At 31.9% G+C, this 27796-nt stretch overlaps 2 protein-coding genes across 4 annotated transcripts in view; one reads left to right on the forward strand and one right to left on the reverse strand.

The window, feature by feature from the left end:
• The window catches only part of LOC140055711 (thrombospondin type-1 domain-containing protein 7A-like), a 39008-nt gene extending 25764 nt beyond the window's left edge, over nucleotides 1–13244 (reverse strand). For all 3 annotated transcript variants that reach the window (XM_072101087.1, XM_072101086.1, XM_072101088.1), the window contains exons 1-3: nucleotides 12963–13244; nucleotides 12011–12622; nucleotides 7716–7839 (exon numbers count right to left, since the gene is read on the reverse strand). In XM_072101087.1, coding sequence (XP_071957188.1) covers nucleotides 7716–7839; nucleotides 12011–12553 — 667 coding nt within the window. In that variant the 5' untranslated portion in view covers nucleotides 12554–12622; nucleotides 12963–13244. The remainder of the gene's footprint in view (nucleotides 1–7715; nucleotides 7840–12010; nucleotides 12623–12962) is intronic.
• Nucleotides 13245–21516: 8272 nt separating this feature from the next.
• Nucleotides 21517–26325, forward strand: LOC140054415 (homeobox protein DBX1-B-like). The gene is made up of 4 exons (XM_072099391.1): nucleotides 21517–22034; nucleotides 22401–22592; nucleotides 23771–23976; nucleotides 25206–26325. The coding sequence occupies exons 1-4, from the start codon at nucleotides 21713–21715 to the stop codon at nucleotides 25515–25517; spliced, it is 1032 nt and encodes a 343-aa protein (XP_071955492.1). The 5' UTR covers nucleotides 21517–21712; the 3' UTR covers nucleotides 25518–26325.
• The last annotated feature ends 1471 nt before the right edge of the window (nucleotides 26326–27796 follow it).

Here is a 27796-nt window from a genome sequence, read left to right on the forward strand (position 1 = left end):
ATAATGTTTAAGTTATCTTAATGTTTTATTCACATTATAGCTCATCTAAAAACATCAAAATAGATTACAAGAGCTCAAATACTTTAAAATCTTAAATGCTGCAACAAATAAATCAATCCATCTAAGCTCACAGTTAATATTAAAGGCTAAAAAATAAAGTGATCACTATCAATACAAAATAAACTCTGTTATGTAACACATTCAGTAATCCCACTTCATCAGTTAATACCACCATACCACAATGTATAAGATCATGTTGTGATGGTGTAAACACAGATTTATGTATAATATTTGATGCATAATTCTTCAATGATTAAAGTGGTAATAACATTTGAGTGCCGAATGGGAGGAGAGCTACAATCCATAAAGTGATGTACAGAGCCACGAGAAATAAAGTGGTCTGGTTTTCGCAAGAAAAAAGGGAACAATCTCTGTTCAAGCTTTCTGTGAAAAAGTGGTCAGGTTAAAACATTACCAACCATACTGGTGGTTACATCCCTGGCACCCCTAACATTGGCACTGGTCCATGCTTCTCCTCAACCAGATATCAGGAACCTAATCCTAGAGGTTCAAAGTACATATTAAAGAACAAGAAAAGTATGGGTTCTCCCCCTGATGGTTTATTGACGTGCTGCCAACATATACATGCCAACATTTAATAAAGTTATAAAAAAACAGGAGGTTGTGTTTTTTTTTCAGTCAACAGCACCCTCTATCTATTATCGAGAGGTACAGTAATGAGTGCAATGTATGACGTCACAAGCGGCATCGCGTGGCGCCTATGTGAGGGGAATTCCTGTTCCGTCGAGAATAAAAATCTGAAATTTTGGCTTAAATATCGTAAATCTGATTGTGTGTAATGTAAGCCTTTTTGTTATATACTTTAATGCAGAAAACACAATACATCAATATTCAGTTATCTTTGTAATTCGGGAGAAAATGTGGAAAAACAGGAGCACAGTATTAAGCCGGGAGACAACTCTAAAATACGGGAGTGTCTCGGCCAAAACAGGAGTGTTGGCATGTACAGTATAATACAACCACTATACAACATACTATATTTCACCCTACTTATTACAATATTTACCCACTATATTACTATATATGGTATTATATCCCAATTATCACACCTGCCCTCTCATCTTACATCTCTTAATTGCACACATGTACAAACATTCTCACCAGGTAAATAAATTGTTACACAGTTGTTTTGGTGCAAGATATTGAATTTCATATACCATTCTATCCCACAACTTAAATTTAATTTTTGTACGTGTATGATAAGTGTTTGAAAAGAGCATTTAGATAAGCCAATTAAATTTATGGGCAATTACAGTTAAGTATTCAAACGTATTGACAAAATAAAATCTCCCTAGGCACAAATTCATTGCCATAGTAACAATATAAGTTTTCTTTAATTAATACAGAGTAACTAGAATCTGTATGACTAGAAATTGCATAAACACAGGAAAAAAAAATGAGGGCAACAGAACGTGATAACTTTAATTGTCAGTGTAAAGAGTGAAGCTCTGTCTACACTATCAAACTTTATGCGACAACAAAATGTGATGCGCCCATAATTATATGAACATGATGATGATGTATCAATACTACTGTATATTTGGACATATCACTACCGTATCTGGGCATATCGCCACTATATTTGGGCACATCACACATCTACTACTGTATGTAGACAGAGCGTAACAACATCATTCTTAAAGATGTCAAACAAAATAGTGTGATATATTCCTCTCTTAAAACTTATTTTCGACACAAAATAAATCCTTGTTCTCATTATGGCAGTCATAGGTTTCATTCACTTGTACAATTTAAATTCTTTATTTGTAATCTGTTACAAAATGCACGATAGTGCGTACTATTGCAAGGCATGTGACCCACAATCGTCCAATCAAATGACAGGAATTTATTTAGGTGTTATATAGTATTGATTGATGGTCTGTTAATAGTATCTTTTCAATTTTAATGAATAGTATCTAATTATATCACAGTATTTTGTTTAGTAATTAGTTATTATTATTATTATTGTTTAGACAACATTGACTTGTAACATACATCCTTTAAAGGTCTATAAAACTAGTTCTGGCAAAAAAGTGTTGTGGTACTGATATGACATCATCGTGTCTGTATATGGACACATCACACTTCCCTTAAACAGTTCAGGTTTCCTATTAAAATAATTTGTCCGATTTCTTATGAAAACTTTGACAACTTTTTTGCATGAGAAATTACATGAGAAAGAGTCCAATCTGATAATCTTGTCATTCTCACCTAATTTTGTTTCCTGTACAATACATAATACAGTATTACAGTATAACAGGATACTATACAGATATAGTCAGTGTAACAATGATGTACTAGTTGGTATTATTATGACATATAAAGGGCCTTCTTTCCCAAGTTAATAATAAACAACTATGAACTATAGATAAATAATCTCTGATTTTATCAATTTATATTGAATGTAAATATGAACTACTGTATCATGAGAAATCTAAATCATTGACAAAGAGAGGAGAGACGAAAAGAAGAATACGTACAGTCACGGTAATCACAACAAAAAATCACAGTTAACGAGTTTTTTTGGGTTTTTTTTTTTACTACTTTAGAATATCTAGAATATATTTTTTCACTATAATCGAGGAATATCAAGTATTTGCAATGTATTTAAATGATAAATATATCAATATGCTTTCCATGGTTGTATTATAATTTACGGTAACCTAAAATCAATCAGTAAAACTCTCTTTTTCAAACACATAATCTATAAAACGTCATCTCCTCACTGAAACATCAATACATTTAAAGTTAACGTGCTACACATGTTTGATGATGATAGCGGTATTAAATAGGGTTTAAATGATGTCAACTTGACATCGTTCAACGTATTTTCTAACAGGTTATTAATTCAGCAATGATACGCACTCACTTAAAATATTATATTACAAATAGCCAATTACACTTGTCATATCGTTTCAAAATATTTTCATGATTAAACATAAGAATGTATTTTAAAAAGTGGAGAAAGTAAGACATAAAAGCTACTATTAGTAGATTTATAAAAAAGGGATTAAGATTTACCTGTCATTAATAATCTGATAATCTGGACTTTTGGAAAGTACAAGATAATTACTTACAATGCAATTAATTACTGTGTAGTAAAATTTTTAATATGATTGAATTATATTTAAACAAAGCAAACATCAGTAAATCATTGCTGTACAGTAGATATATATTGCAAGAGACAGTAAACAAACTTGTAATTGAGTGATCTCAAAATACATTTTAATCATTTAGATGTTTGTCAGACAGACTGTCTCTACAAACAATGGGTTTCTCCTTTATTATACCAATTGGTGAGTTTTAACTTTGATTAGAATCAAAGGAAATGAGAGATTCAAAGCTCGTAAAAAAGTTTAATTGAACAAATTATTGATGTTTTGCACTCTACTCGTATACTTATGGTAATGCTATGAAAAAAGATGTCTATATAATCATTGTATGGATTGGTATCCCTGTGTGGGTAGCACCACTTTTAAAAATGGGCTTATCTCACAATGCTTGTTCTGCTTTGCTTTTAATATTGTTGCAAAGAAATAATAGAAATTTCAAGTATTTCAAACTAGAGAGATACAGTACTATCTGTTTAAAAAAAACTGTTTATCCTAACATTGTTTAAAGGTCTTTGACACCGGGCCGGCACTGTTCCGTTCCAACATCGGTAAATCAAATACCAATGTTCCATGCGGCTATGCACCAATCGATATACGTGTAACCTAGTCGCATAAAAATGAAACAGTTACGTTCGTTTTTGATTTGTTACAAACATATATTTTGTAACTATAGAAATTTCAGTTAAGCATCAAAGATTTTGTAATTAATATTAGCAATCTAGAGAGATCTGTAAAAAGGTTAATCATAAATAAGTGGAAACCAAGTGAAATGTGTTGCAATCTGAAGCGCATTGACAGTAAGCCATTACTGTAACTGTACTTTATCAATTTTAAGTATTCGGTTGTAAAATTAATCAAAATCAAAGATGATACATTTTTTAAGGCAGTCTGCATTTGCATATTGATTATTTATCAATCTATGAATAAATAATTATTTATATTTTATAACATTTAAATCACAAATACACAGATAGCTTTAAGATTGAAACTTTATACTGAACAGCGGTATGTTTAAATGATAAAGATTAGAGTGAGACTGAGAGTGAAAAGTCACTCCCTACAATAATATCTATTCAATATGAATTCAATATTAAGTTTCGGAGAATGGAGAAGTGAAAATGGTTCCTCTGCATCATCTTCTTCTTTTTGGATCAGAGGATATTTCCTGACCCATTTTAATGTCTAGAGCGCTTAGAAACATTGTATTAGGAGGCTATAAAATACAACCCTTATTATTATCATCATTACAAGAAGCCATTGCAGTTCTCAAATTCTCCAAACAAATACACACAATTTCTTTAACAGTTTTTATGCAATCTATACAGTATAGATTGTAAAAGTTCATTGTATTTTAAAGCTTTCTTGTTATATATTTGCATTAGATATGCATTGTCCACTAATGTCTTACCAAGATATTCCTCCTCATTAATGATATTATAATTTAAAAAGGTCAACGTTCTTTAAACATTTAAACATCATCTATACATCAATTAATAAACTACTTAAGAAGTACAAATAATTAGGCCAACGGAACTGGAGTGTGCGGCGAAATTAAGTTTAAATACTTAGAAGTGTGAGATTAAAGAATGAAGAAATAATGTTTTCATAAAAAGAGACTTAAGAATCAAAATATTGTTTTAATCCCATGAGGTATGCTTAAAGGAAAGTTCATGTCAAAGGTCAATTAGATTTTTCTGTCCAAAATGACCAATCATAGCGGGACCCATCATAGCCCTAATGTTTGCCTGAAAGGTTAAATTATCTTTAATACTAATTGATAGACTTTTTACTTAAAATATCCTGTACCTGTTTGCAAAAATGATGATGGTTTATGTGCTTGCCTTCCAATCACAAAGTCTGGGGTTCAATCCTGACCTAGTACCAGGGTTGTACAGTCACTCACTCTTTCAAATCTACTCCCTAAGCCTAGAATGAGACTTACTTTATAAGCGCGATAAATTATTAAATAGTTTATCCATCCTGTAATTAGCGAGTTACTCGCTTTTGGATGCGTATGAAATAAAAAAAAAAAAAAAATTTAGTTTTAATATAGAGTAACTTTATACAAGTTATATACCATTGTACACGTATAAAAGTCAAAAGACTACAGTATACAGTAACCAAGGCAAAATATACTAACTAATAATATGTTTCAAGATATTGATGCATGCATGTAATTCTGTACAGCTAACAAATTTGGCAATAAAACTTACATTAAATGTACATATTGATGACATGACATCAAATAAAATCTAAAGAAGTGGTTTTAAATCCAAAGAAATCGTTCAACCAGTCAACTTCAGCAAATATGTATACGATAACGATAAATTTGATCACCAATTATAATGTTACTACCATTTGGGAAATTACCGTTTCCAAAATGACATTTTATTGGAATAAACAGTATAATATAAATATATTGTCACTTCAGAAGTGAACAATATAATTTCTTAAACATGAGTGTGTCTATAATCACAGTTAATATTTTTCTTCTTCATAATCTGTAGTAGCCTGAAGATTGGAGGTGGCTAATTTTTGTAGTTTTTTTAAACAAGGAGAAAAGTGTACATACTAGAAACAAACCTGCTAATTAATTAATCAAAAATTGAGAATCAACTTATTTTTAGCTACTGTAGATGATTAAAAATTAATTTACATTTTTTTTTTAAAATGTCAATTTTAATAAAAATCCTACCATACAATATGTCTGTTGACTTTTTAAAGCCTTATTCAACATGGTATATTGTCTCTCAGGTCTCACAATCAGTTTCTCTCTCCTGTCAAACGATATTACTAACATGTCATCGTAGTTTAAGGGGCAATGTCTTAGCTTGGATAATGCATTGTACTGTACAATGAAAGTTCGGACTTATTACACTGGGGATTTGATAAAGGAAATAGTAAAACGTGATATTAACTTAACTCGCAAGGACATTGTGTTGGCAATAGTAAAGAAAGTAACTGGTATTATGGATGGGTTTATGAATTTGTCATGAAGAATTTGTTTTTCTCGTAAGCATGTGACCATGGAGGTAACAAAATTGTTTACCTCCATGATGTGACTAGTTAGTTACTTGCAATGATAAACTAACATCCCGATATACATCCCAGCCCATATTACGTTGACCCCTTCAAATTGTGGTACATACTGTACTGTACATATTGAAGTCAGAGGATACACATTTAGAATTATAGATCACCCTTTAGACTGTTTTTAGATCATCTACACTAAATTATTATATGTATTTGTTTGTGAAGAATGGCATCCATGTGTACAATACACCTTGCAAACATTCACATAGATTTAGTATCTTTATCAAGCACATCTTTGATAACAATACTGTATAATCATCTATAATCGATTAAAGAGATTTACTGCAGCAATTCTGCTACTACTGCAGTAAGTTGTCAAATAATAAAACATTGTTAACTTTGCAATGAATTCTGTCAAATTGATTATATTAATTACAGTATGTGCGTTCAAATTGCAGGATGAATTTTTGTTTATCCACAACTTTGTCCATGCATAAGAATTTTTAAAAACCTTAGTGGTGTACCAAGTTAATATGACAAGCACTACTTGAACATATCAATATTAAAGATTGTGTAACACTTTTGGTTCCATCAATAATCAATTAAAAATATCAGTTATTTCTAATTGATTTTTTAATCACACACTCTCTCTCAAGGAATAGTCTTTTGAAAAGTGACTAAAACATCTGAATAAATACCAGTATTTATTTCACAGGGGCGTAGGCTTCAATAGGGGTGCAGATTTATCCCCATGCCATCATAGTAGTAACTGAATCCATGTAGGTAATTATACTGTACAGTAGTATAGTAATACTGTACAGTTACCCCAAACCCCCTATTCAGTGGACACCTCTATTAAGAGACTTTGATGGGTGCTGAAGGTGGACCCTAAATAGAGGTTCTACTGTAGTACTGCAGGTTTTATAAATAAAATAGATGGATTCAAGGGGGCCCAGCCTAAATTTTGCAAATTGCAATGCAAAAGATAAGACAGTAAATTCAGTTTGGCACCAAAAATTTGCCATTTTTAAGCTCTGGGCCTCCGCTATTTTAAAATCCTGGATTCGTCACTGGCTACTCCCACGCAGAAACGATGCTACGCCCCTGCTCTCAAGCAAAATTGATAAAGAAACAAATACTCAATCTTTAACATCACAGTAATTAATATTGCATGGCCTGAGGTGGATGACACCAAGCACTATGTGTGTTAGCTTTCATTCAACTTTTTAAGTATGAACTTACATTTTGGTTAAGTAGAGTTGTTGAAATAATGACGACATCACACAAGATAAAAACATTAAATTAACATTAATGTAATCAACATTATATGCATTTGAATAAAACAAGGGTTAATTTTAAAATGTAATTAAAATTAGAGTTTGCTTTTTTGTTAGATATTTTTAAGGACATATTTTTTAAACGGACAAGATTTTGATGTATTCAATTTGGATTTGTTAAATATGATAAAATATGATGATAATCGCTTACCTGACAATCGATAAAGACAGTTGTCAACTGATACAGATTGTCCGTGACTATCAACGCATTCAACTTGTCGCAAACGTTCTCCAATCTGTTCGCTACATCCTGCGTCAAGCGGAATTGGTTTTGTCTATTTGTAAAAAAATTGGAGAAAAGAATTATAATTAATGCATGTACATAAATTAAATCTTACAAGTTATGGGTTCTCTGATGCTGGGTGTGATTTTTGTTAAAGCTTGGTTCCCACTAGAACGTAACGCAATGACGTAAACGCACACCGTCTATAACTTCGCTTGTCATTTTGTTAAAACGCTTGCGTTGCGTTTACATCCTTGCGTTAGGTTCTAGTGGGAACCAAGCTTTAGTGATCAAGTCAAACTTATTCTACAGCAGTTACTGCAGTAACTACAATTTTTACTGCAATAACATTGAATTTAATTTGTTTTTTGTACAGTACTGTACAAAACCACTAGGTTCGTAAATAAAGTACAGTAGTATCAGTAATGTTTTTTGTCTGTCACGAAAGAATGAAATTAATCTTCCCTGGTTTTATTTTCTAATGAATATTGCATATGCATCAATTTGTTTAAAAAAGTACAACTATTAAATAAAAAGTTTTGGCGTGGGAAGTTAAAGATTCTGGCAGATGCTGTATAAACTTCTTCATAAAATGTGATGAGAGTAACATGCAGCAAATAACGTCTAGGTAACGACTACAAATAATATGAGTTTATACAGTAGCATTTTTCATTGTCAATATGAGATTATTTTTTAAATACTATCATTAGACGAGCCTTGGAAAGATATGGGTATGGGTATACCTTTGTGGATTTGATGCAAATCGCCGATCTAATATCATAATGGATCTAATAAAAATATATAGATCTTTAATGGCAAAGAACTAGATCTTTAAGCCAACACAAATCTTGATTAATTACTAATAATATTATTATCACTCACATTACCACTCTGAGCAAGTTGTAAATCAAACCAAAACCGAGGTTAAAGCTCTGTCTACACTATCAAACTAGTTTGACAAAAAAAGTGTATGTGGCAAAATACTACGATATGGTACTGTAGTAATATGATGTCATCATGTCTATGTACGGCCCATCACATTTTTCGTCAAGTATCAAGTTTGACATTGTAGACAGAGCTTAAGTAAGAGAGAAATAGCTTGGTATAAAATGTAAAGGGTGGCTTAATAGCAATATTTGGATATTACTGTACTCCAAGTGGGGATGACTATAATATCACCCTCAATATTGTCTTTATAATGACATTTTAATTACTGTACTTTAATAATCAAATTCCCAAAGTATGATTACCATTAAAACTAAAAAGATCAAACCACCATGACAAGTCCAACCTGTAATAAAGTCTAATTAGCATTTGATGTTTGAAATACAAAAGAATAATAATTCCTATTATATTGTTTATGAGTGGCAGTTATTCATATTCAATGACATAATTATACAAGTGTAGGCATACAGTATTATTAGTTGCAAAGTACATATATTCAGAAATACAGTATTAGGAAGATGTCACTATAGACTTACTGAAATGTAGGCCTACTAAATGTAATATCGTAATAACAGGGAGTCCTAAAATCCTTGCTACTTGAATACAGACATTTTTTAGAAGCTACAAACTCAAGTCGAATAAAAGCTATGATTTTGATTTTCCCATCCTCTACTGTACATACCCAGAATATTCTATTTTGACCACTATATTTTATATGCTACATATATATTCTTTACATTATATTTACAGTAGATGATTTTGAATGCTACACAGCCTTTTAAACCACAATCAGAATTCCTAGATCAGCAAAACCTTTTACAGTATGCCATTTGTTATTGAGTGAGTGGCCGAGCGGTTAAGACAGTTGAACCGTAATCACGTAGCCATAACATCGGCAGGGGTTCGAGGCTCACTCACTCCATGGTTCTGGTGGTAGAACGAGTCTTCTCGGATAAGGACTATAAACCATAGGTCCAGTGTACACAACTTGCTCGTGTGCACTTTAAAGAACCTAGTACATCTTTCGAGACGAGTAGGGGGTTACCCCGGTGTATTAGTACATCACAGCCACTGATCACCAACTGGGCCCTCTGGGAGACCAGTCTTTGACTGAAGAGGTCACCCAGTATAAAGATAAAAACAAACAAAAACTGTAAAAGTAAGTTAATGTGTGGTGATACAAGGATTAAAAAAAAATATACAGTAACAATTGAAACTTTAAGGGTGTACAGTTAGTATTGTGACCTTTGACATTTTGATAATTGCAAGATTAATTACTTTTAATGAGTTTATCCTAACACAAGGTTGTGTATTACTGTTAGCCAATATCCAATAACATTGCAAACTCTATCAATCGCAGGCTAAAAAAATACAAATCTAATTTCTTCCAGTCATATTGTCTGATACAATAATAAAAGCGCTGTGCTTTTGGCATCACATGACCAGACCAACTGAAAACGATGCTAGAAAAAAAAACCAATGATTGCAACAATGAGTAGAAAACAATTAAATATACATTGTGAGTGCGGTAGACTAATGTATTAATAAAGGACGCTTTTCAATACTGTGATTATGGCATAATAAAATGATTTACCAGGAACTTTCCAATGAGGACATCAATATTATAATGAAATATATTTTGCTTTTGGTTTTTTTCAATACATGGCTTTACAGAATAATTTAAAAATTATCAATAGATTTGAAAGTAATCAATTTGTTTAATACCACTGTTTATCAAATAGAACACGGCTCCATGATGTTGATTGTAATAAGTATGAAACTTAATTTATACACATTGGTTTTAAGTCGACATACTCAAAAGGGATTACTGTATTAGACACAAATTAAAAATTAAGCTACAGGCCTTGTTGGCGGCATGTATATGTTCAATGATTGATTTTTCTCACCACTAATAGGATAAAAGAAGAAAAGGAAGCATTTATGTTACCAATTAAGTACTTTCTCAAAGTCAAATAAGCAATCAAACTATCTTGTCTATGGTAATGGGCTATAATCAGTAAAATAAAGGAAGTGTACAGTGTGTATGACATCAGAACATTTCCCATCATTGTTTTTACTACAGTAGGTCAACCACAAAGGTACACATTGTTAAGTAAACAGCCAAACCCTAAAAGCTAGGCTAAAGACACCATTGAGAGGATGGACTATAGAACACATTATGGTTGCATCATCTAGTGTTGCCCAATCAGATACGACAGTTTGAAGGTGCACCCACTACGCATTTACACACCAAGCGCACATTGTTATGTATACAAAAATACAGCCAAATTCCAAAATCTAGGCTAAAGATACCATTGAGAGGACAGGCTATACAACCTATGATTATTGTACAGTACTGTACATCATCTAGTGCCTTCCATTCAGATACATCAGTTTAAAGATGCGGCCAATATGAATTCACATTCCAAGAACCAAGTGCACATTGTTCAAAACAAAAATACTGTAGATCCAAAAACCCAAAAGCAAGCTACTGTAAAAACGAGACAGGGACGAGAAAGGCTATAGAATACATTTTGGCTACGTTGTCCAATCAAATATAACAATTTGAAAGTGCACGCACCACGGCGCCAGTCACATGTACAGTACAACCAACATAATCATATTCTATGAATTGATATACTGTAAACAACTTTTTTTATCCAATTTTGTTTTTATTTCAATATATTGATGTTAAGCTTGAATTTTATTAAGCTTGGCATTTTTTGTAGATCTGTTAATCTTAAATTAAATCTTGATTTAATGCAAAACTTGTAAACATAATCTCCTACAGTAATTGTTCGTTTCAAAACGTTCATCAAAGGTCAATTTAAGGACACGTATCATTCATTAAGGTATTTGATTCGCATATTATATTAATGATTGAGTGATACTGTAGCCTGGTATTATCTCATTGTCTAATTAACAACCTGGGATCTATAAAAAAAATCAAATTCATTATTCTAATGATTTAATCAGAAATAAAAAACATAAATAACCCTCAAACACAATTGTACTTTAGTTGGTAATCCTATGTTTGTAAAACAGCGAGCGAGTAAAATGGCCAAGCAGTTAAGGCAGGGGCGCAGTATACTGTACCTAAAGAGCCAACAATATCGGCAAGGGTTTGAGGGTGATTACCATCTATCTGATAGGACTGTGATTACTGTAATTTGCTATTGGTAATCCTTGGCCACATTTGCCTAAATACATAAAATATAAAAAAACATACAATGGCATAAAACTCCTCCTCTCAAATATTTATTTGCATCAATACATACCTCTCTACAGCTTGTCCATTCGTTTATTTTCCATTCATAAATCGTTATAATGTGATCGTCAACACATTCTGGTAATCCTTTACAATCCTCAATTTCGGATAATGATCCACAACCTTTCCCGTCATTTACAGGTTCCTGGACTAAATTTCTCGTGCGATACCTGACGGCAGCATTACATGTTTTACTACACTGTGACCAACGAGTCCACGTTGTCATTACGCAATCTTGCGAACATATTTTACAATTCCCGTAACTGGTTGGCTTTTGAATGTTCTTGCAATATTCTGGAGATACCAAAGTTGCGTAGTGTTCAGGTTTGCCAAAATTTATACAAGCTATTTCTCGCATTTGACCACAGTTGTGGTCAGCTTGCAATGTGCATTGGTCCCAATATTGATATGCCCATGCGGTGTCCTGGTCTTTGCTCGTAATGTTAAATAAAACGCTCACTACATCGTTATTTATAGTCTTTATCAAGCGAATGTCAGAACATGATATTGGTATTAAAATATTAATAAGTATAAATAAATATACACAAATCATTTTGATTAAATTGTGCGCTTTTTAAAAATGGAATTAATTTATTAGTCAGCTGTATATCCATAGATAAGTCTGGAATAGAAAATAGAAAAATGGTAAATTGTAAGCATAATAATTAACTAGTATATAAAAAGGGTATTTAATATCACAGAGTGACCAACTCCCACTGTTGGCATATAAACAGCAAGGAATTTTAGGCGCTATCTGCTGATTATCTGCTCAAAACACCACTCCCAGGGTCTACAAACAGCTAGTTAAAATTTTTCCCAGTATTAAATATTTTTAATTTAAAAAAACCCCAAATAATAATATAAATATTATATTACACTTCCATCAAAACATGGACAAAAAATTACTCAGTAGTATTTCAAAATTAGACGTCATTTGGTCTTATTTGCTAAGCCCTCCTTACCTGCAACTTAAGTTTTAACTACCAGCATGCACACTCAGACTGGTCCCCAGACTCACGTTTTCAACAATACACGACTTTTCAATGTCAGTCCTTCAACAACAAACTTCAACTACCAATTTCACGGAAGCAATGTAACATAATATATACACAAATTGCACCATTCAGGCGGACAATTGACATGGGATTTGACACAGTCGAATGATTACGCCTTCAGGCCCAACCAGGTAAACCATAATTGACAATAAATAACGTTAAAACACCTCGGGTTTTGTTGTACTCCACTCTCCCACATGTTTCTCTAATCGTCTGCTGTTTACTTTCACCTTCAGAGAAAAGCTGAGATAAATTTGCATATTGACCTGCAAACTTGAGGCAGCTTCATTGTGTAAAATGAAAATAGATAAATAATTCGAAACACAAATCAATTTAAATAAATAAATATTCAATATTTACTCAGTGTACGTTCACTTATTGTATATTATATACAAGTTGCATATAAAAAAATATATATTATGTTACGTTACGTCATTTGAAAAGATGATTTTTGAGTAAAATTACCTCTAATAAAATGTAGCATTCTGACCTGGCAACATACGCGCGCATATTACTGAGCAGTACGAACGATCTTAAACGCTCGACTTTAAAGTTATGGTTTTTTACAAACCATGAAGACAATAATTGACATTAATTATTACAGTATGCATCATGGAAAAATCAACAGAGCCTACATGATAGCGATTTTTAGATGTAAATATTAATAAACTGCAGAAATGAAATTACATCCTGCCCTTTCAATATAATATATTACACACATTTAATTTGTTTATATTTCAACGCGTACAACAACACAATACATTATCATGTTAATAAAAACATATGTTGCTCAAACATTATTCCTTATGTTTGTATTAATTCATTTTATGGATATTTTCTGGGGGCGTTTTGTAAAAATCAATTATGAAATAATAGGTTGCGTGATAATAACTGCGTTATGTATTATTAATTGAAAGTTAATACATGTATATTATTCTAAAGAGTACATCAAATTAAATGAACAAGCATTTAATACACGCAATTTGTTAAGAAACAACACGATCAAGTTTTGACGCTTGGTGCATAGAGGGCGCTATCACTATTTTGAATAACGTCTTTAATAGTCATTCAGAATTCCAATCGTATTGATACATACAATGGTTTGAATCAATGAGTCTTATTAATTTACTTACTTATTTATTTTTAAAACAATAAATTGTAATTTGCTTGTTCATTAATCTTCAATAGATCAAACACAATATGTTATATGTATGTGTTTTTACTTTGGTTTGAGCAAATCAGCGACAATAAGTTAACTTTTAAAATGTTTAAAAATGAAAATGTAAAATAATCGTCGATGTTATGATGCCTGTAAGTTGGTGAAACCGTTGAGAAATTATTTACTTCTCAATGATTTTCGTATGATTTTACAATTACGACGAATAAATTAATAAGTAATAGCGCCCTCTATTAGGAAGCGCGTCTCCACTAACTTTTGTCCGCGATCGATAGGACAAATCAAGAGAATTATCTCTATGTACAAATTGATGAGCAGAGGACACCGCAACTTTGTTTTATATAACAATTATTATTAAGCATAAAAAATGCTAATCTTTGTCAATATTTGTTTCGTCATTATCATTATTACCATCGCCATCCATGGCGATCATACTACCCGATGCGCATTAATACATTTTTTGATAAAATATTTAAAATCCCGTTCATTTATTAAGCCTCGTTAAAACTATTATAATCGAGTTCTATTTTATCTGTTAAATTGTAGTCGCCATAAGACTCCACAGTTGTAAAATTATATTACCATTCTTGCTATAGGCCTACAATAATACTGTATATCCTTGTTATTTCTTTATAACCAATATATAATTAAATCGTTTGTAAGTACCGATTTAAGTAAACAAACAGTTGATTTACAAGTGAAAACAGAGTCTATAATTGACACATGTATGTAGATGTTTAAGTTCTGTAATCGTTGTAACCAGTTGTCTTTTTTCGTACAAGTGTGAGCAGGAAATTGAAACACAATACACTTCAAATTGTCCAATATATCTTAAAATATACTATGTACACAACAAGTCACGTAAGACTGGCAAAACAAATGCTTTAATTAATACAATACGATTGTTGAATTAAGTGTGTAACATAATTGAATCGCGTTTTAACAGTGAAAGGAGCAGATCTTGTGTTTAGTTAATTGAATTCATAAAGATACAATAAGACAGGCGTTTAGTAAAATACTTTGTTTAATCATTTCAGGGTCACCCTCACTCGTACTTTCAAGTTTTACTCTTCCTTTCTGCAATATCGTATCTCATTAGTCGTATACACTCGAATCGTATCCCTTTATTGCCAATCATTCTCGAGCGGTCTTATTTTTATTAACGGGATAATTTTAAGATGGTCAGTCACAAGATAACAAAGGCATCAATCAAAACACAAACGTCCACTCAAGGGTGATTAGCGGTGGTCAAGAGGGGCTAGTGATAATAGATTGCTTGCGGACTTAACCACTGACCAGTCTTTTGCAACATGTTATAATATAATGTTACTATTAATTAAGTTCCTTATATAATCAAATTATTACTGTAAATTAACTGATTGTATGATTAACAGAAGAAGTGGAACTCTTTCATCTAGGCCTGATCAATAATTATCTCATGACGTACATAGTAACAACTGCGACCCAGTACATTTACTGATTACACTATAACACGTGGTATAACGGTGATGAGGTAATTTCCCAATTGATCGTAAAGTCAAATCGGTACTACGAGTATGATCAATGGCGTTCCAACATGACATCCATTCATAGAAGCACTGATGAAGAAAACCTATCGTGTGGTAACTGTAGAATGGTCCAAAGTGATGTTGACAATGATGATGCATACATAATTGATACACATGCATACACTATAATACACATTCAATTGATATTATAATATTATAAAGCTTACTTAGTCCTCCAAAATTACCGGACAATTTATAGTGGGAGGACTACCATGCTATCAATTGATTTGCAAAATAAGACAACTAAAACAGCACACATACAAATAAACCACGAAAAGGATATTTAAAGGAAAGATTACTGAAAAAAACATTAACACATCAATTGTGAATTTCTTTTGTAATGCAAACAATGATAAAAGGTTAAAAGTACATTTAGCGTGTTCATGTTGTCTTACGCACGCCGACGACAACATGAGTGACGAACGTGTTTGTAAGGCGCGCGGCTCATACGTTAGCGCGGCCTACTTAATATACAGTGTATGGGTGACCTTAATAGGGCTAGATTCACCTGTATTAAGGGTTATACTACCATGAACCTATACCTATTATTTGTTTGGATTATAATTGGTATAGCTAGCCTAAACGTATGACTATTATGACAATAACAAACAATCCAAACTGCTGCCGTAATTCCGAAGTTCGTCAACCTACCATGTTGGTTGGAAAATATGAACAAGTCTGTCCGAACCATTTGTAATATAAATTATGACATTTGTTATAAATCACTCCAAATATTCTCAATAATGGTGGTAAATGTGCCTAATTTAACTAATTCATATCAATTTCGATATTAAAATCAATTTTTGTTAGTGTAGCGGGCGTGATAACCATTTCGTCACACATAATTTGTCGAAAAAGGGCGCGCGACGAAGTCATTTTGTTGTCGTCTGCTTGGCTTAATAACCGACCCATCTCCGCAAATAGAACGATTTAAACATCAATTTATACTTATTTGTCTTCTTCAAATGTTCATTTACTGTAAGATTTAGAAAGTTAGATTAACTTTTCACCCTTTGAAGACTAAATCTGTCGGTTATTGGGCAGCGCCGCACCTGCCATACACCAGCCATTAAGTACCTTATATTTTGTGGCACTTGTCATATTAATATTTGTACATCTGCCAGTTTCGAGACAGTTAAGTTTATTATTTAAATACACGATATAATTGAAACTTCTCTATTAAATTTAATGAACGTGCTCACGGCGATAATCATCTTCATCGATCTAACCAATCAGGCTGCTGTTCTCTATAACCCTAATTTAGACGATAGTCATGGCCGGCAGTGGGCTAACATCGTACCTTTGTCAAATAATATTTCTTATGTATAATTTTAAATACCCGCATGTCTTACAAGCAGCTGTGATCATTGATATGCATGTCTTAAACAAAGGCGAACGTAGCATCATCAGACTCCGCTTAAGGTTTTTCTTCATCTCGACAAAAGCTCAAGAAATCAGAGACAGCTGTGGACGGTCAAAGGCGGGCGGCTTCGTGCAAATACATACTCACTTATAGGTCTGCCTTTGATAATTTATCTCATTTATGACTAAGAGAATACGATTTAAGTTCTTAGTTGGCACGCGTTTACTTGTCTGTTAGGAAACAGACACGCAATAGCTCGTTCATTAAAACACCAATATATCGTCACCCATTGTCAAGTGCATTTTGTCTCCTGCAGCGATAAACACTAATGTGAGAAGTTATTAAACTCTTTTGTGTAACAAGTGTAATTTATATTATACACAGGTACAGTACTTACTATCTTTCTAAACAGGTCTAACTTTTATGTTTATCAAATTATTTATTTGAAAAAAAAATGAATATTAAAAAAAACCATTAAAAATCAATTCGATTATCCAAAAATCTTGTATTGTCTAAAATATTTGTTACAAATCGTCAGTATTAATGTAAACAGGGACAATATTTTACCGAATAATAAAAAAGAAATGAAGAAAATCGGCCAAGAAATGGCGTTTCTACAAACGAATATACATCAACTTATACACTTGTCGCCAACCTGTTGCTTGATATAAAACTTCTTGAAAAGTTTGCAAACTATTGTGCGCAGACGCATTGGTCTCGTTGACATGGTAATTAGATAGTTCATTCTTTTGTGTTGATGACGTAGAGCGTGTTAGCAGACGACCGCCGTCCAGATAGAGAAAGTGTTATGCTAATCTCGTACAGATTTTCAATGTCAAATCGTATATGAATTGATTCAATTATTTCTTTAATAAAAACAAATTTTTATATAAATATAATACCCTTGTAGTTATAAAACACGGTAACAGCACTATACTTTAGCTTCGCCTACGGTATTTCTATTTTAATATAATCTTAATAGTGTAAATGGATGCGAACAAAATGAATGCGAATTGATAAATCGTTCATGCATTTAAACTGTGAACAGTAGAAATAAGACGGTGTATGATATGTATCTGTTTTTTAATCATGTCATTACACCTTCAAACGCATTTTGCGTCATACGTCATAATTGTTTTGGAATGTCTTGTCTACTATAGTATTGTTGTTTATTTTAAGGCCTACATCGTAAATAACGTTAAAATCACTTTTTTTTTTGTTTTAGTCGTGCTAAACGAAACATATCACTATTTTAGGAGGAGTGATATAAAATGTGAACTCATGTGAATAAAAGCTGCCATTATTTTATTACAAGTATTTTAAACCTTCCGATCTCCATTGGTGGAAAATAACTTTTATGGACTGCCATATAGGCTTGCATCACCATCATTTCTTCTCAAGTCTTATAAGGGAAAGGATATACTTGACTGTTCTTAACATATTCTTCGGTTCGTAATTTCTTTGATATTTTTATGCTTTGATATTTGTAATTTAATATTTTAAATGATGCAAAATAATTTAAATTCAACAGCTTTTTTATAAGTATAGAAGAAATTGAGTAAAACATTTTAACGAAAAATATTAATTTTTATACAGCTCTAAAATTTATCATTGCCGATATTTTTTAACGAGAAACCCGTTTAATATCAAAACAGTGTTTAAAGAAAAATTGTAGCCTATGATAACGTTTTATTTGTTTCTATATAATATATTATCTATTTTAAAATTCAAAATAAACTTTGATACAATGTCATTGACTAAGGATGACGCCCTCTTCGTTCAAAATATTCTATGTAATGATAACAGAGTCGTAAACTAAGAGATTTCAAATACTATTATTTTAACAACATATGTTGCGTCATTCTATAATAAGACAGAATGCAACCAAATTCAGGGGTAAGTAACTTCTAACTGTGTAAATAGACTCGGGCTAAAATTAGGACGATGCGGCGTTGGTGGTTACCTCACCGCCACGTCTAAAAAAAGGACTTTGTTATTCACTTTTCAAGCTTTTATTTACAATTGTTAAATGTTTAAATATATTAAAATGCCATCTGCTACAACATTAAACAAGACGGGTTTGTATTAAACTTGAATTTTATGTGCACAAACATACCAGATGCTATATGCTGCTGTACTATTAAACCAATAAGTTGGGGATCGTTAAAATGCCTCTAGAGGGAGACATACAAATTGATTTGAATCGATTTTCTTCCTAATTTGATTTAATAACATTCGATATTAATTATATTCGATACGATTGTGTATAAATACACGTACTAAAAATAACACAAAGCAATATATTAAAAAAAAATAACTACCCCAGTAGATAGTGTAATAGGCTATAGGCCTAAACATACAACGCTTTATAAATATTGATATAATAATAATAATAATAGAATAATCTGCACAAGTTTAAATATGCTTATTTAAAAATTGTTATTATTACACACGCCACATCTTTCTATTGTTGCCAAATAATTGAATTAAAAATAAAAGTTCTCTCAACTGATAAATCGTGAAGGCCTATGGCTACTATGGTATGTGTAGTGCAGATTATTAAAATAGTGTATGCTTACAAATCACACACTTTCAATAGCTCGATATCAGATTGCTGCAATTGTAATAAATAATTATTTAATAACAATAAAGCGTCCAGTCGTAAATTATATATTATTGTTGTGATTTTCTAGTAAATGCTAATTATTTTTTATTAATATTTCGATTGAATTTGAATAATTTCGTTAATGTGGAAAAGGTATTTAAAAAAAGGTGTTGTTTGCAAATTGGCTTTACTGTATAACAAAGGTGGATGCGGAACAACAAGTGGTAATAATGAATTAAGCAAAGCGGTGATAGAGTTTGTATAATTTATATCAAAATTATGAATATTTTAATATATTGATTGCAATTGTCTTCTGATATCATCTGTGATGATCAGTTGTTCCACACAACCATGAATAACTTTGAATACTTTGTGACATTTTCGACTAAAGCTCTGTCTACACTATCAAACTGTATGTGACAAACAAAATGTGATGTGCCCATATATGGACATGATGATGTTATATCATTACCATATTTGTGCATATCACTATCATATTTGGGCAAATCGCACTTTTTTTTGTCAACCTAGTTTGATAGTGTCGACAGAGCTTTAGAATAAACGACTAAAAATAATAATATCATAAACTTAATTTTTAAGTAATGTTACTTTCTATGGACCAGGGATTCCGAAAAAAAGATTGAATGAATGAATGATTGAATTACGCTTAAGCATCAAATAGTTGACGCGCGCGTACGACCGAAGAATTATTATCATAATTTGAATGCGCACGTCAATACTGTATGTGGGTATCTTCGTGATGTGATTAATTATGAAAAAAAAAGTAAATATCATTACTATTAATAATATTAATTTCTGTCAAATATTTTATTTTAAAATTATATATATTTTTATTTATTATATATTATATTTAATTCGTAATATAAATATAACTTGTTATAGCAATATATTAATATTATTAAATAAAATAACGATGTAAAATAATTATTTATTTATAATTTTAATAATAATTTCATTATTGCATACGATGAATATTTTATTGTATTTTATATTAATTTTTGTCAAAATTTGTATTTAAAGTTATACATGTAAACGTCTTTTAATTCGTAAGATAAAGTTTTAAAAACTTGTTATAGTAATATCAATATTATTAATTCGGTGTAAAATAATTATTTATTATATAATTTTAATAATAATAATTGCATTATTGCGTACGATGAATATTGTATTGTATTTTATTGTAATTGTATAAAACAAATATCAATTCATTCTAATTCGATTAAATTATTCGATTTAGTCGAAAGGCGTTAATATGTATATGTTGTTGTCATATGATTAACTGTCCATAATTAATATGGCATCTGATTTTATTTGCCAGTAGAAAATCAATAAAATATTGAATTTATTTCTATGGCGTTTTATTATGACAATAACAAATCCTAGCATTGGATATTTTCACGCTTCACTGATTTTGAAAACGTAGATTTAAATCTGCCTACCTACAAAAACGAACTTAATTTGTAAATCAATTAATCGTCCAAAATGTTAGATAATTAAAACACGGTTTAATTGTCAATAGGATCTGGCTTACACAATGTGTGTTTACGAAAGAAAAGGGTGTTAACACTGGTTTAACGCACTCGCAAATTTGATAATAGTTAGCTCCGCCCATTTTTAAAAGGCCATCGGGAACATAACCAATCAAAAGTGTGTTTACTCTGTCAGTCACGTCAGACGGTACACGCGCAGACGGGGCATAAAAGGAGCAGACAAACTTTAAGTCTGTATAAACTACAGCGCAGTAGTGATTTATTGACGTAGCAGACTACTGGCTCTAAGTTGATTCAAACTTGTAGCTACTGTATATTTACAACGCAACGACGTAGCATCCGTATTTTTCGCATTCAAAGTGGACATTTTCTGTCAAATGCTGGAATTAAACCCATATTAACATTTCTTATATTTTACTGAAGTTATTTCAACATGTTTCCAAATATCATTACACCGTCTCCGATGTATCGAAGTCTGTTCCACCCACGTGTGCTAGCAATTGGCAATCCGCATAATGTGCAAGCGGCTGCTGCAGTAACAACCAACACATCTTTCTTAATAAAAGACATTCTAGCAGAAAAATCATCTAAAATTTCAAGACCTGTAGCTACGCATCCTGTCTCGTGTTCTACGTGTAATTGTTTACGAGATTCTCACACGTGCGATTTGAGGCTAAAACATGAACATTCGCTTACATTTGGTGTTAATTCGATTCTGTCTTCTCAAAGTTCAAGTCTGCCATTATCTACAACTGGTAAGCTCATTTTAAGTTTTTACTTAAGTTATTTTTATATTAATATTGTACCATACAGCAAGGTTTATCGTTTTTTTTACTATGATATTTAAATTCAGACAAACTCTAAACCAGCCATAAATATAATAGTATTTGTTATTGTATTATTCATTCAAGTAAAGAAATGAGCCTACTAGTACTATAAATATTGTAAATTAACGAAAAACCAAATAATATTCATTGTTTGTGAAAACAGTGTTTGTTAAATGTTTTTCATCCATACTTTGTATCGCATTCTAATTTGTTGTACTATTTTGTATATTTTCTTTTGTTTTGGAATAAAACTAGGAAATAAAAAATTAATGATTACGGAAATTTTTTTTTCAGAAACAAAAAAATCGACGTCATCATCAAGTATCGTTACCACCCCTCACAGTCATCATGCAAATTATAAACATTTTAGTTTATTACCGAATGAATCGCACTCTTTACCAAATCACTTAAACGCAGTCACTTTAGCAGCCAGGCATATATACGATAGCTCATTCCACGGACTTGCTCGGTCGCCATTCTTCTCTGGTAAGTGAATTATTTAAACGAATTTTATCTTTTTATTTAACATTTTCTAACGACATTCGTTTGAAGCAAACGTTTTAAATGACCGATATTAATTGATTGCTTCTTTTTTTTACCTCAATTTTTTTTCTATGCTTTTCTAATTGTTGGTATGCTAATATGTTGATGATAAATTATATAAATAAATACAAATACCCAATTTAAAAAGTAGACATGTATAAATAACACTATAAAGATCAATCATTACATAGGGTAAACAAATCACCTATGCGTATTTATAATGATGATAAGCAACAAATTACCTTCAATTTTTTCAAACATTTTTGGGTCGACCATAGTTTTCCCTTCGGGTTATCAGCCTCAGGAAGTACGTTGTAAATGACAATGAAAAACATTCTAACATAGTTTGACAAACATCTTTATAAACATTAATTTCTAAGATTGACAGCAACTAGATATATTGTCAATATTTGTTCAAGACTCACTTGGACACTGTTTAAATACAATTTTTAAATAACGTCAAAAAGTTGCTTTACAAACTAACACGGTTATTAGGGGTTTTATTACCGTCTTAACAAAAGACCGAATCATTAGGTGTTATTGTGTTTTTGACGAATGATTAGCGTCTTTGGTACACCACTTAAGAAAATACATTCTGAATAAAAGCCATCGAGCCCAGGAAACATGTTAGGAGTCTTAGGAATTACAGATTGTTTACTGTCACATTTACGTGATCGACATGTGACGAAACAAGTGGGTCTAACTGGACAGGGTTCACGTAAAATAATAATAATAGATTTATGTATTATTGGGTTGACATTTTGGCGGTTTAACCACATTGCTGCACCGTTGTTAGCACAAGAAATGTATATCGTAGCATACGATCAACCACTTATATTGTTCTGTTGTTATTTTGTTGGAAAAAATGAAAAGTCAAACCCGGGGTCCAACCTAATGAAGAAAATATTTTAATCATTGCAATATACAGTTTAAATACTAGTAAATAATATTAGGACTACTTTGATTTGGATTACAACTTTGTTTTTAATTTTAGTTTGATATTACTCATCTTCTTAACCATCATTTTTGGTTCGATATTATTCATTTTGTTATCAAACTTTTTCATAAAACTTTTAATAAGACCTAAAGTATGATGTTAATTTTTTGATTTTTTTTTCTAGTAAATGGAAATTCAGTTATACCTGTACCAAGTGCGTTCCCGTGGCCTGGCCCAAATAGGGGTAAACCCAGGCGGGGTATGTTACGACGAGCGGTGTTTTCAGACGCACAAAGGAAAGGCTTAGAAAAGAAGTTTCAACAGCAAAAATACATCAGCAAACCGGATAGAAAGAAGCTGGCCAGTAAACTAGGCCTAAAAGATTCACAGGTAAATTTATAATTATTATTTCAGCATCTCATCTTTGAACATGCGATGAGAGCGTTTGCGTAAAACGCGCGCTTATTTTGTGTTGGCAACAAGCGCGCCTCTATATCATAATCGATTGTATTTCATTTCGTGTCAATCTAATTCAGATTGTGTTAAATCATTTCTATAATTAACCCACCTCTGCAAAAATAATAACTAGGCCTAATCCAAAATCTATAACTAACACCTCATAACAGTTGAATGGATATAGTGAGCAGGTAATATTATAATCTCTTTATTCCAAAATATGTAATCGATCTAGATACAATTACCGTATGTGGATAAGTATGAAAAATAGGCCTACAGTTACGTGCGCGTACCATAATCATTCGCGTACAATAAATGAGAATTTACATACGCGGATAATAGCTTTTCTAATAATAGATTTTCTTTTGAGGTTAAGGTTAAGGAGTAAGGTTACTCTAGATACATGTGAAACACGTGATGTTGTATTAAAATTAAAAATATTCCTATGATACTTCAAAAATAGATACAGTACCGGCTGCTTTTTCGCTAAGTACAGCTAAATACCCTCAATAGTTTTATCAGGGAAGACTGTAATTTTACTTTTCCTCTTGTTTTAATATAATAACGGGTTTTAGACTATGCATAATGGTTACGTAGAAAAATAAGTTTACGTTACGCTGAGATACAATGAAAACCGTACAGTTTAAGAGTTAATTGTTCTGGTCAATCCACGTCGATATAATGTGCAATGAATCGAACTATGATATGTATATGATTAATTGTCACGCAATATAATACCACATGATACTCGAATTAGCTAACAATCTTTTGGAACTTTGTGTTTTGTGGATTTCATTCAGAAATATGATCTTAATTAATTAATTCGGCACCCTTTATTGGGAGGTTGTATGACACGCGTTTTGATTGTGGGATTTCGTTAGTATCTTGTTGGAGTGTTTAAGCGTGTCGTATCCAACACCACAAAGACCTGATTGTTTTTTCAAATACATGTAATTAATCTCATTCTTTCACTCCATTGAACATTATTTTTCTGTTGTTTTATTTTGAATATATCGGTCAAATATTCAAATTTATAAATTGAATCTTCGCGTATATGCTCTAATTATGGAAACACACAAATAGGCCTATACTTCTTCGAAATATACAATTGATGATTGTCAAATATTTATCTAGCATTTATTGATTTTTTTTTTTTTTTGTAGGTAAAAATTTGGTTTCAAAATCGCCGTATGAAATGGCGAAATTCGAAGGAAAGAGAACTGTTATCGTCTGGTGGGTCACGTGAGTCAACTCTACCAAATAAATCCAATCCGAATCCAGATTTAAGTGACGTAAAAACTGAAGCAGATGAGATTATTGAACATTATCACAACTCTGATAGCGAAGACCGTGAACAGGATAGCCCGATGAGTAGCCCGTGTCCTAGCCCAGTGAACAACGAAGCCCCTGCCGCCGTGAATGCATTTTCCTCTCCTCCTCTATCAGTCCGAGCCATGTGTCCCATGAATAACTAAATAAGGTTATCATAAGCCGATATAAATAAAAACTAATAATAAGTAGGCCTATGTACTGTTAAGTTGTTTTGATTCCAAATCTCACAATATTTTAATTGTGTACTGAGCCATTTTAAAGTTTATTTTAGCAAAATAGAAAATAATTGTGCGCCAACCATTTCTTTTTTATGATTCTCCCACGCAATAACAAATTATTTAATATAGATTTGTATTAATCATTTTTTTTATATTCTTTTTAATGTCGTCAGTGAGACCCCAAAGAAACACAAAGTTGACGCGCGCATACACAATGTGATGGTACGCGCGCGTCAATGTGTCCCTTTGCTGTGTATACTCAGTCGATAAAAAAAAAAAGGACTCAGAAGTTTGTCCTTACAACGTGTATAAGCAATAACAATTCTTCATTTTTATTAAAATAATTTTGTTTATATTTAGTAGCTTTTTGCTTTCATCCAACTAACTATATTTAAATATTCTTCATCTGTGTATATAAAGATATAAGATATATATTTAGGCTAACGTATTGAAGAGAATGTTTGTAAATAATGTTTGGAATTACATTTAAAACAAGTTCAATTATTTCTATTGCTGTCTGTAGTTAACAGCCGTATTTAGTTGTGTATTTATTGATCACATTTCTTGTAACTGTTACTAGTCTATTATGAATACTTCTACAGTTAAAACATCAATATGTATGACATCAGTTTCTCTAATTAAAGACACTTTCAGGTGATTACAAATCTATTAAAACTTTTTGTGATGTATGCATTCCCAATTTTACAATATTCATTATAAATAAATACCGTATTAACTACCACAAAATAGTATTCGTAATTTTGTACACGAATTGTGTTACTGATGATGTAAACTTATTTGACTCAAGACCAATACAAGATGCAGAACCGGAGTGTGTAAGCGACTGCAATATGGAGCTTCGGATTTGCGACGACAACTAACCATGATACGTCATTTTAATTCACTGTGCGCATGCGGGCTCGTCTTCACCTTAAACAGTTTTTTGGTGGAGACGACGGACGACACAGTCATAAATTGGCATTGTTTCTTGTTTCTGAGTGGTCGCAAACTGCAAATCGAAAGGTCCCTTTACCCGAAGTAAGTTGGTTCATACCAAATAAAGTTGGCGATTAATGTGCCCAACAACTACCGATAAAAAGTTTGGTTCCCACAGGACGCAACGCAACGCCAAGTGAATTAACCACCATTCTCAAGCGATGGATTATTCGAACAGTTGCGTGTGATTGGTCAACTCGCTTACGTTGCGTCTACGTCATTGCGTTGCGTCCTAGTGGGAACCAAGCTTAAGTATGAGCGGGTCTATAGATACCTAAATATAGATGGTATCATCACAGACCATTGTTATTTAGATGCTTTGTCTATTTTTGTGTCCATCATAAATTCACAATTAAATGTATGTGTAATTAAACAAATCCGTGCATGTATGCGTTCGTTAATCGATACAATGAATATAAAAAGTCCCTACACCACCTTTCAATATAATATCGCATGCATTTCACACAAATACAAATTACAAGGTATTCTTATTCGATTTGATTGAATTAAAAGCCGATAAAAACATACCATGGAATTATTTCCACTTACGGTTTTACCAAAACGGCGTTTATTGAAGATAAGCAGACAACCGTGGCTATCAACAACTAATAAATTCCGCCTTTTTTCCGCAATAGATATTACAGTAATTTAAATTACTAATTAGAACAAAAGCCCTGCAATATGTTACCTATATATGTTTAAAAACCTGTCAACACTTTGTGATCATCAGCGATAAACGCATGAATAAGAAGAAAAGTGTTTTGTTATCTGTCAGGCTGTTACACTGTGTTTAAGTATTATACATACACTCACTATCTGTGATTTAAATTGAATACAATTGGTAGATACGGCTATAGCACGTATTACGTGAAAACAATCAAGTAGTAATCCTCCACTGTTTATTATTGCTTTTATATCATATAAATATTTCAAATATAGCAATGGGGTGTATAGAATAATGAGTTGGTCGTCTGCTTGTAATGAGATCATTTAAAGCGCTAATTTTACTCTTCAGAATAGTGTATGAAAAGCCTGCAACAGTTGTTGATTCTATTACACGCTGAAAGTAACTAATAATAAGGTGCTTGAAGATAAATTTTAAATAAGTATCATCAATTTAGTATGTGATCACTGTTCGTGCATCCTCATACTCATTTGAAATTACAGTGCAAATGCACGCGTAACAACAAATAGACGCGGCGCATATT

This window comes from Antedon mediterranea, chromosome 7 (assembly GCF_964355755.1).
Source record: "Antedon mediterranea chromosome 7, ecAntMedi1.1, whole genome shotgun sequence".
Classification (NCBI taxonomy): Eukaryota; Metazoa; Echinodermata; class Crinoidea; order Comatulida; family Antedonidae; genus Antedon; species Antedon mediterranea.

Excerpts from the sequence above, each read along its gene's own strand:
- LOC140054415 (XM_072099391.1), top strand. The coding sequence starts at position 21,713 with ATGTTTCCAAATATCATTACACCGTCTCCGATGTATCGAAGTCTGTTC. Across the intron at positions 22,593-23,770 it reads TCGGTCGCCATTCTTCTCTG|TAAATGGAAATTCAGTTATA; the intron begins GTAAGTGAATTA and ends TTTTTTTTCTAG. Across the intron at positions 23,977-25,205 it reads TAGGCCTAAAAGATTCACAG|GTAAAAATTTGGTTTCAAAA; the intron begins GTAAATTTATAA and ends TTTTTTTTGTAG.